At 42.6% G+C, this 11,546-nt stretch overlaps 1 protein-coding gene across 1 annotated transcript; it reads right to left on the bottom strand.

Annotated features, from left to right (window-relative positions):
* Positions 1-322: 322 nt before the first annotated feature.
* On the bottom strand, positions 323-2,994 carry LOC109479100. Its single transcript, XM_019780975.1, has 2 exons — positions 2,704-2,994; positions 323-1,216 (listed from the first exon to the last, which is right to left on the bottom strand). Exons 1-2 carry the CDS (start codon positions 2,992-2,994, stop codon positions 701-703), a joined length of 807 nt encoding a protein of 268 aa, XP_019636534.1. The 3' UTR covers positions 323-700.
* Positions 2,995-11,546: the final 8,552 nt, after the last annotated feature.

Genomic DNA, 11,546 nt, shown 5'->3' with positions numbered 1-11,546 from the left:
CAAGTTATCGTGAAAGCTGAGTCGTTACAAATCCGCACAAATTGTACAACATATTCACTTGCAAGTTATCAGGAAAACTGTGTTACAAATCCGCACAAATTGTACAACATATTCACTTGCAAGTTATCAGGAAAACTGTGTTACAAATCCGCACCAGTTGTACACCATATTCACTTGCAGATTATCAGGAAAGCTGTGTCGTTACAAATCCGCACAAATTGTACAACATATTCACTTGCACGCTATCAGGAAAACTGTGTTACCAATCCGCACAAATTGTACAACATATTCACTTGCAACTTATCGTGAAAGCTGAGTCGTTACAAATCCGCACAAATTGTACAACATATTCACTTGCAGATTATCAGGAAAGCTGAGTCGTTACAAATCCGCACAAATTGTACAACATATTCACTTACACATTATCAGGAAAGCTGTGTCGTTACAGATCCGCACAAATTGTACAACATATTCACTTGCAGATTATCAGGAAAGCTGTGTCGTTACAAATCCACACAAATTGTACAACATATTCACTTGCAAGTTATCGTGAAAGCTGAGTCGTTACAAATCCACACAGATTGTACAACATATTCACTTGCAACTTATCCGGAAAGCTGTGTTACAACTCCGCACAAATTGTACAAAACAAAAAGAAAACACAAGTGTACGACACATACAATCGTCACACGGCTTCCGATTAACTCTTTTTCTCTGACTTACAATCTCTTGCAAAATGACCCAACTTGTCACAGTTGAAACACTTATCTCCTGGTCGTGCGGTTCGCGGGCTCTTGGCACCTTTACCTTTAGCGCTATAGGGGCCAGCCCTAGGTTGTTTCCCCTTAGAGGCTGCAGACCCCTTCGAGAGGTTACCCTGGCACTTTACAAATTGCGCGATATCTCGCGCTACCTGTTTTACTATGCCACATCCAAACTGGTTTACTATGAGATGCCTAAAGAAAGGTTCTGATACCAACGGTGAGATTTGGTCCAGAATAATCGAGTATTCTTTTGCTTTGGCATGCCCCTCCTTTCTAGCTTGTGAGACGAGAGCCTCCACTAACGCCAGGGCACGATGCGCATCAAATGCCGCCTCCGGCCTGCCGGCGTACTGGACCAGCTCCTCCTTTATGTCGTCAGCCGCCCTCCCGCTCTTCAGCGCCCCTACCTGCTTCTTCAGCTCTTGCATTTCTCTTATCAAGGCCGCCACGTCCTGTAGGGACAATACAAAGCAAAGAAACAAATTCATTTCTATGCTCACAATGCACGAGGGACTCGTATCGTACCATCCACTCTTAAACAAAAGAGTCCTGCCCATAGTGCGCACGGCGAACTATCAGAAAAAGGATCAACGTGACACCAAATTACAGCTGACGCCTAGACGCCAAGCCTACCCCTTTGCAGGCTTACATCAGCGGTTCGAGTGCTTACTCATTACTCCGCGCGCTTGCCTGCACTGGATTTTAACTGATTCATCCACCGGCCACGCCGCTTCATGGTACTGTTACGTTATTTAACAGCGAACTGCTTGCCCGTACTGTGAATTAAACACTCACCCGGCGAACACACCGCCGAAATTGTAGGAATGTTCACCGGCTGTGCGTGCTATACGCAAGACGATCACATTATTTCCTCGTTGTACTGCCAATTTGCAGTACGACCTACTAAAAAAAAAAAAAAAAATCTTAGGCTGTGTGTAAAACATTCACGTGGCGATCACGTTATCGCGTCGCTGTACCGCCGAAATTGCAGTACAACTTAAATGCTTTAGGTTGTGTAGGCTAATTACACAAAGGCGACCACATTATCGACCACGTTGTACCGCCGAATTGCAGAACAACTTACACGTTTTAAGTTGTGTACGCTAATACACAACATGCGACCACATTATCACCACGTTGTACCGCCGAATTGCAGAACAACTTACATGTTTTAAATTGTGTACGCTAAATACACAAAAGGCGACCACATTATCGCCACGTTGTACCGCCGAATTGCAGAACAACTTACATGTTTTAAGTTGTGTACGCTAAATACACAAAAAAAGGCGACCACATTATCGCCACGTTGTACCGCCGAATTGCAGTACGGCATATTGAATGTTGTAAACATTCCCACGGCGACCAATGTCGCAACGTTAAACCGCCGAAAAGCGGTGCGGATTATCGAAAAATCCGGGCGTTCTGTGTGCCACGCTACTAAACCAGGCGACCGTTTTGTCACCCCGATGTACCGTCATATTACAGTACGACATTGAAAAACTGCACACTGTAAGCCTTCACCCTGGCGACCACATTGTCACAACGGTGCTACTACCTCATTGCAGTATGGCTAACACGATCACGCCTCTTCTCCGGCCCTCGCACCTATTGCGCATAGCCGGCATTTACATAACAAAAGGAGACACGCTACCCACCGGCGCGGTCTACCCACAGGTGCGCTAATTATCAGAATACGATAAACAACAACAAACGGGCGGTCCCGGATAAAACTAGTTCGCACGTTTACACAAAAACACTAAAGCACGCTACAGAAAGAAAATGGCAAGGACGTCTACGTAACAAATCCTTGACAAAAACTTACAACCAGCGAAAAGCAACGAAATTCCAAACACACGATGCAAAGCAGAAAATGTAACAAGGCATATCTATGACTAACACAAAGTCAAAAATGCCAGTAAGAACAAAACGCGCGTCTTACCGGGGCCGGGGCCTGGGCCTCATCCGCCTGCCCAACCACTAGCGCTGCCTGTTGTTGCTCGGGCTGGGGTTCGGGACCGACCCCGCCTTGAGCTGCCGGGACGTCTGCCTGGACTTCTGCTTCCTGTTGCTCTGGCTGCTGGGCTTGCCCGTCGGCCTGGACTTGTTCCACCCTGTTCTGCTGTTGCCCGGGTTGGGCTCGCTGAGGTCTGGCTCTCGGGTCTCTGACGGCTCCGCGTCCTGTGCCCGCTCCACTGGAACCAGGTAATACCGGCTGTTGCTGGGAAGCCATACTATGAAACAACAACAGCGTACATGTCAGTACATGCTCCTAAAACGAAAGTTTCCCAACCCGAGCAAGCCTCCGCCACGCGAAGCAGATAGGCTAAGTCGTGGAGCGCTTTGGGAGAACTTAACTCGAGTCACCCTCCCTGAAAAAAAAAGGATTCAGCGAACAAAGGAACGCTGAAACCCACCCTTCCAACGGGGAAAAATCAGGGAAGAAACACAAACTCCCAAAAAGAAGGAAAACAGGCCGCCCCACGTGTGCCTACTCTCCCCAAACTAACACACCCTGGGGAGCACTAAAAGACCGGAAAATTAAAAATGTAACGTTAACGTTACCCTCACTACACCCAAACCTTTTTCCGGAGCCGTTGGTGAGAGAGAAAGATCGAGGAGCGCTTCCACGTGGCAAGCGTGCGTGGTGGCGGGGTGGCGTGCTGGCTTCACTAGCTCCTCGCTTGCGGACGGCTCGGACGAAATGGGTGAAGTGTGATAAGGCGCGCATGCCTTATATGGGGTTGGTTAATTAGATTATTACGGATGACCAATGAGAGCGCAGTGTAATTAGCGACGAAACTATTCTACACATGCATTGGGTCATAGGTCAAACATTCAGTAGTGAATAGAATATAGTCCCACATTCTGCACACGAAGACTGATTCATATGTAAAAAGTCACAGCTCACAATGCTTTTGACAACCAATTCCTCTATTTCTATGAATTAAAAAGAATAGATTTAAAATTCTTTGTTTTGCGTGCGGTGATAACAAAATTTATATCGATTTTGATATCAAACAAAAACAAATTCATCTTTGTTTGTACAAATCTGATACTATTGTTACAGCTGTGTTGAGTTCGATGAGGCATGGACTAATTTCACACTTCCCATAATGCGTACTAAAGATTACGGCTATGAAGGGGATATGCAAAAAAGAGTTGCTATACGTAAGACGACCGTGCGAGTAGGAGAGTCTCCCATAGCTGGTAGAAACTCCAACAAAATGCAATTATGGCATGCGCTTTATACTAGATAATTAAAAACAATATAGTTGACCAGTTCCAGTTTTGAAATCTCATGATCTAGACATGCTAGGGTGACAAAATTTGGAAAATAAGCTTAAGTAGCTCTTTTTGCTTGGGAAAAAGTGACGTGGGTAGTTTAAAAATATGCGCCAAAACGCTGTTTTCCACGGCTGCATATATTAGCCAGATTTTGTAAACACACATACAATTTAAAGAACCTTTGGTGAAAATATATATTTCTTTGCAAATTAATGGGACCTTTTGAGCTCGATCCAACAACGTCATTGAATCCTGCATATGAGTTACAACTTACTAGTACTCAAAAAAGTTGTATACCATGTATTTCTTATGCGGTTTCCCACACTTGACCTTGAATCTATTTTGATATACAGTACTAACTTGTCAGGGCTGTTTTCAGAGTAGCTGAGACTCTTGTTATTATAGGACACATCTATCTCTACACCCTGTCCAGTTTTATTGTTATCTTACCCTAGTTCACCCTATCTGTTATCTTAACCTACTACATAGAACAACACGCCTGCATCGTGAAAAACCCACAACCTACTAGACACTCCAAACTCCTATCTTGCTTCAACAAAAAACTCTTTTAACCTGGAAAATGGTGTGGAAGTGTCCTACAATACCTTCCTATGTGGTTTTGTGCCAAAAAAGCAAGACGACAAATAATTCTTTAAGTGGCTCAAATATCGCACATCTTTACTAAACTACACACGTAGCTAGTAATGCTAAACTTACCATATACTAGTAAATGCATGCACTTTAAAGGCTGTGTCATGGTCCACTAATTACATGTAGTTTAGCAGGCATTTGTTATGCAGTTTCCAACACTTGACCTTGAACCTATTTTTGATTTACGGTACTACCTTGTCAGGACTGTTTCCTGGATAGCTTCGATTGTTAAAGGAACACTTGACGGTTACTGTTATCTCAACAAACAACTCTACACCCTTGCTGTGCTGTTGTTATAGAAACCTACTTAACCCATCTATGCTGTTGGTAGTTTAACCAACTACATAAAAGGACAAAGACTTTGCCTACACTTTAAAGATGTGCAAACAAAATGTCCTATTACACGTACCCACAACCTACTACAGACTCCAAACTTTAAACCCTCAATCTAAACCCCTTAACCTATTCACAAAAAATTTTTTAAAAGTTCCTATTCTACAACTTCAACTACTGAAAAACTAACAATCACCAAAAGCCAACTACGTAACTGCAGTATGAAAGACATTTAGATTTCTCTTTCANCACCGGCCACGCCGCTTCATGGTACTGTTACGTTATTTAACAGCGAACTGCTTGCCCGTACTGTGAATTAAACACTCACCCGGCGAACACACCGCCGAAATTGTAGGAATGTTCACCGGCTGTGCGTGCTATACGCAAGACGATCACATTATTTCCTCGTTGTACTGCCAATTTGCAGTACGACCTACTAAAAAAAAAAAAAAAAATCTTAGGCTGTGTGTAAAACATTCACGTGGCGATCACGTTATCGCGTCGCTGTACCGCCGAAATTGCAGTACAACTTAAATGCTTTAGGTTGTGTAGGCTAATTACACAAAGGCGACCACATTATCGCCACGTTGTACCGCCGAATTGCAGAACAACTTACACGTTTTAAGTTGTGTACGCTAATACACAACATGCGACCACATTTATCACCACGTTGTACCGACCGAATTGCAGAACAACTTACATGTTTTAAATTGTGTACGACTAAATACTACAAAAGGCGACCACATTATCGCCACGTTGTACCGCCGAATTGCAGAACAACTTACATGTTTTAAGTTGTGTACGCTAAATACACAAAAAAAGGCGACCACATTATCGCCACGTTGTACCGCCGAATTGCAGTACGGCATATTGAATGTTGTAAACATTCCCACGGCGACCAATGTCGCAACGTTAAACCGCCGAAAAGCGGTGCGGATTATCGAAAAATCCGGGCGTTCTGTGTGCCACGCTACTAAACCAGGCGACCGTTTTGTCACCCCGATGTACCGTCATATTACAGTACGACATTGAAAAACTGCACACTGTAAGCCTTCACCCTGGCGACCACATTGTCACAACGGTGCTACTACCTCATTGCAGTATGGCTAACACGATCACGCCTCTTCTCCGGCCCTCGCACCTATTGCGCATAGCCGGCATTTACATAACAAAAGGAGACACGCTACCCACCGGCGCGGTCTACCCACAGGTGCGCTAATTATCAGAATACGATAAACAACAACAAACGGGCGGTCCCGGATAAAACTAGTTCGCACGTTTACACAAAAACACTAAAGCACGCTACAGAAAGAAAATGGCAAGGACGTCTACGTAACAAATCCTTGACAAAAACTTACAACCAGCGAAAAGCAACGAAATTCCAAACACACGATGCAAAGCAGAAAATGTAACAAGGCATATCTATGACTAACACAAAGTCAAAAATGCCAGTAAGAACAAAACGCGCGTCTTACCGGGGCCGGGGCCTGGGCCTCATCCGCCTGCCCAACCACTAGCGCTGCCTGTTGTTGCTCGGGCTGGGGTTCGGGACCGACCCCGCCTTGAGCTGCCGGGACGTCTGCCTGGACTTCTGCTTCCTGTTGCTCTGGCTGCTGGGCTTGCCCGTCGGCCTGGACTTGTTCCACCCTGTTCTGCTGTTGCCCGGGTTGGGCTCGCTGAGGTCTGGCTCTCGGGTCTCTGACGGCTCCGCGTCCTGTGCCCGCTCCACTGGAACCAGGTAATACCGGCTGTTGCTGGGAAGCCATACTATGAAACAACAACAGCGTACATGTCAGTACATGCTCCTAAAACGAAAGTTTCCCAACCCGAGCAAGCCTCCGCCACGCGAAGCAGATAGGCTAAGTCGTGGAGCGCTTTGGGAGAACTTAACTCGAGTCACCCTCCCTGAAAAAAAAAGGATTCAGCGAACAAAGGAACGCTGAAACCCACCCTTCCAACGGGGAAAAATCAGGGAAGAAACACAAACTCCCAAAAAGAAGGAAAACAGGCCGCCCCACGTGCGCCTACTCTCCCCAAACTAACACACCCTGGGGAGCACTAAAAGACCGGAAATTAAAAATGTAACGTTAACGTTACCCTCACTACACCCAAACCTTTTTCCGGAGCCGTTGGTGAGAGAGAAAGATCGAGGAGCGCTTCCACGTGGCAAGCGTGCGTGGTGGCGGGGTGGCGTGCTGGCTTCACTAGCTCCTCGCTTGCGGACGGCTCGGACGAAATGGGTGAAGTGTGATAAGGCGCGCATGCCTTATATGGGGTTGGTTAATTAGATTATTACGGATGACCAATGAGAGCGCAGTGTAATTAGCGACGAAACTATTCTACACATGCATTGGGTCATAGGTCAAACATTCAGTAGTGAATAGAATATAGTCCCACATTCTGCACACGAAGACTGATTCATATGTAAAAAGTCACAGCTCACAATGCTTTTGACAACCAATTCCTCTATTTCTATGAATTAAAAAGAATAGATTTAAAATTCTTTGTTTTGCGTGCGGTGATAACAAAATTTATATCGATTTTGATATCAAACAAAAACAAATTCATCTTTGTTTGTACAAATCTGATACTATTGTTACAGCTGTGTTGAGTTCGATGAGGCATGGACTAATTTCACACTTCCCATAATGCGTACTAAAGATTACGGCTATGAAGGGGATATGCAAAAAAGAGTTGCTATACGTAAGACGACCGTGCGAGTAGGAGAGTCTCCCATAGCTGGTAGAAACTCCAACAAAATGCAATTATGGCATGCGCTTTATACTAGATAATTAAAAACAATATAGTTGACCAGTTCCAGTTTTGAAATCTCATGATCTAGACATGCTAGGGTGACAAAATTTGGAAAATAAGCTTAAGTAGCTCTTTTTGCTTGGGAAAAAGTGACGTGGGTAGTTTAAAAATATGCGCCAAAACGCTGTTTTCCACGGCTGCATATATTAGCCAGATTTTGTAAACACACATACAATTTAAAGAACCTTTGGTGAAAATATATATTTCTTTGCAAATTAATGGTACCTTTTGAGCTCGATCCAACAACGTCATTGAATCCTGCATATGAGTTACAACTTACTAGTACTCAAAAAAGTTGTATACCATGTATTTCTTATGCGGTTTCCCACACTTGACCTTGAATCTATTTTGATATACAGTACTAACTTGTCAGGGCTGTTTTCAGAGTAGCTGAGACTCTTGTTATTATAGGACACATCTCTACACCCTGCCAGTTTTATTGTTATCTTACCCTAGTTCACCCTATCTGTTATCTTAACCTACTACATAGAACAACACGCCTGCATGTGAAAACCCACAACCTACTAGACACTCCAAACTCCTATCTTGCTTCAACAAAAAACTCTTTAACCTGGAAATGGTGTGGAAGTGTCCTACAATACCTTCCTATGTGGTTTTGTGCCAAAAAAGCAAGACGACAAATAATTCTTTAAGTGGCTCAAATATCGCACATCTTTCTAAACTACACACGTAGCTAGTAATGCTAAACTTACCATATACTAGTAAATGCATGCACTTTAAAGGCTGCGTCATGGTCCACTAATTACATGTAGTTTAGCAGACATTTGTTATGCAGTTTCCAACACTTGACCTTGAACCTATTTTTGATTTACGGTACTACCTTGTCAGGACTGTTTCCTGGATAGCTTCGACTGTTAAAGGAACACTTGACGGTTACTGTTATCTCAACAAACAACTCTACACCCTTGCTGTGCTGTTGTTATAGAAACCTACTTAACCCAACTATGCTGTTGGTAGTTTAACCAACTACATAAAAGGACAAAGACTTTGCCTACACTTTAAAGATGTGCAAACAAAATGTCCTATTACACGTACCCACAACCTACTACAGACTCCAAACTTTAAACCCTCAATCTAAACCCCTTAACCTATTCACAAAAATTTTTTTAAAAATTCCTATTCTACAACTTCAACTACTGAAAAACTAACAATCACCAAAAGCCAACTACGTAACTGCAGTATGAAAGACATTTAGATTTCTCTTTCAATTAATCAAATTGGGTCACAATTTACATAATTGATATCTGTTAATGTTCCTCTTCCTCTTGACTAAATATGCCACCATTTTAATTGTTCTATTATGGAACGCAGCAGATTTATAGACTTTTGTCATTAATTATGTAAATTAGATCGTGATTTGCATAATTGTCATTCAATTAGGTCAAGCATCACTTAAGCTACCAAGATACCAAAAATAATAACAATCCTATAACCGGTTCTTGAGCTATCCTACTTCAAACATTTTCAAACAAATGCCTCTGCATTTTCCAAACAAGAGTTCCGAGATCTCATACCTCCATGAAATATGGGCTTGACATGTAAATGTAAATTTCTTCTTTGATTATGTAAATGAGCTCTCGGTTGGGTTAAGGCAGCCTATGGCATACTATGAGTAGTATTTCATACATATGCCTGTAACTTTTGATAGCTTGGTCGCACCACAACTGAACTTCACACAGTTCTAGTAGTACTTGAAACACATTGAATAAAGGTTATTTTGTTTTTACTACTTCTGGATTTTTGGGTTAAAAATCAACATTTTGGTTAAAAAAAGCTGTTTACTTCATGGCTTTACGCGCAAGCGGTAACAACACCTTTCATCATGATATTTTACAAGTAGAAAGCCAACCCCCTATTTATTATTTTTGTCCGAGGCTATTTTGTTTTAAATGACAGTTACATTGGTTTTTTGGGCCAAAAACGACAGAAACAGCTATTTTTCTGTCATTTTTCGTTAAAAAATCGCCACAGTTAAAAAATATCGACTTATATGCAAAATAGCCTCGGACAATTTTAATAAAAAAGTGATAATACGTAAACATAGATTACTCTAAAGATCAATTATGTTGTTTTCAGCTGCGCGTAAAGCCGTTTAAGTCATACTCCGTGAATAAAATGCGTAACAACGTGGGTTTATAGGGGAAACATACAAATGACCGCCGGTAACCCCGAATTCGAACACGCGTTCTATTCGAATGACGTCATATCGAACATGGTGGAACATGATTCGGGTTCGAAACAAGTTTGTGGCAATCGTGCAGACACACGCCCGAACTCGAACATGAATATCAGCCTAGGCCGCCTTAACCCAACCGAGCTCCACATTAACATAATAAATGCTTCGTGATGTTAACTTTTGATTAACTTATACATGTACCAAGTATGAAATTCCCATCATTTACCACTAAAAGGAGTCATAGAATTTTCGCATTAATTATGCAAATTAGGTAATAATTTGCATAATTGTTATCTGTTCTATCTGCCATAGATTATATATGTATGAAAATACTATGATGTAAAACACTGTAATTATAGAATTTCCTCCTTAATTATGTACATTGAGTCCTCATTTGCATAATTTGCAGTTAATTATGTACATCTCTCTCTCAACTACCTATACACCAAAAATGATGAAAATACGTTGTTCCTATCTGGACTTATTGACTTTTAAAGATTTCGCAAGAAAGTCCCCTGAAGTTCCAGAACAAGCTGCTAGGGGGACCAAAGTCATGCCACTTATACCTAACAACAAAAGATATCTGTCACCAAAAAGTCAAGACCATAGCATGTTTAGGACAAAAGATACTAAAACCGGACGTTCTGCTGCAGTACCAAGGTCATCCACCAGGAGGCCCATATTTGACATTGACCCATGTCTTCCTAAGACTTACCAACGTACCAAATATCATCACAATCCATAAAGGCGTTATGAAGTTATGCTGACTACAAATGTGCGGAAACACAAACACACACATAGACAGACACACAGACAGACACACAGACACACAGACAGATGCGCCAAAAACAATACCTCCATTTTTCATGGAGGTAACAAGCTGCTACGGAGCCCAAACTTATGGCACTTTTTTGTGAGCACAAGATCTACGTAGCATCTAAAAATCATGACCCTAGCACGTCCAGATCACAACTTTAAAACCAGAAGTTTCGCTGCAGTACTTTCTAATTCATTGACGTGTGGACCCCCCACGAAGCCCATATCCGAACTTGACCTTGGTATTTTCAATGGTAACTTGCCAACTAAAAAAAATGAACATCCATTTAAAGATTCTCGAGTTATCTTGTACACGAGAAAAAATACAAAAAACAAAGGTCAACTGCAGTGACATAGAAACCCCCACGGGGCCTATCTTTGAACCTGATCTCGGCATTCTCAACGGTAACATGCCCACTAAAAATCATGAACATCCATTTAAGGATACTCGAGATATCCTGTACACAAGGAAAAAAAACCAAAAACCAAGGTCAACTGCAGTGACGTAGGAACCCCCCACGAAGCCCATTTTAGCCTTGACAATGGCCACCCCCAAGACAACCTCCCTGCTTGAAATCGTGAACCTCGGACCTTGCCTTCAAGAGTTATCGTGCATAATCTGCCAAACAGTGCAAAAGCGATTTCATAGCCTTCTCACGAAGGCATAGCCTTCGGTCGAAGGCAAT

This window comes from Branchiostoma belcheri, unplaced genomic scaffold (assembly GCF_001625305.1).
Source record: "Branchiostoma belcheri isolate BF01 breed outbred unplaced genomic scaffold, Haploidv18h27 scaffold468, whole genome shotgun sequence".
Classification (NCBI taxonomy): Eukaryota; Metazoa; Chordata; class Leptocardii; order Amphioxiformes; family Branchiostomatidae; genus Branchiostoma; species Branchiostoma belcheri.
Note: the sequence above shows the minus strand (reverse complement) of the source record. Positions and strands in the feature narration are given on the sequence as shown.

Coding starts and splice junctions, on each gene's coding strand:
- LOC109479100 (XM_019780975.1), bottom strand. CDS start 2,994: ATGGCTTCCCAGCAACAGCCGGTATTACCTGGTTCCAGTGGAGCGGGC. Junction 1,217..2,703: donor AGGCCCAGGCCCCGGCCCCG/GTAAGACGCGCG, acceptor TTGTCCCTACAG/GACGTGGCGGCCTTGATAAG.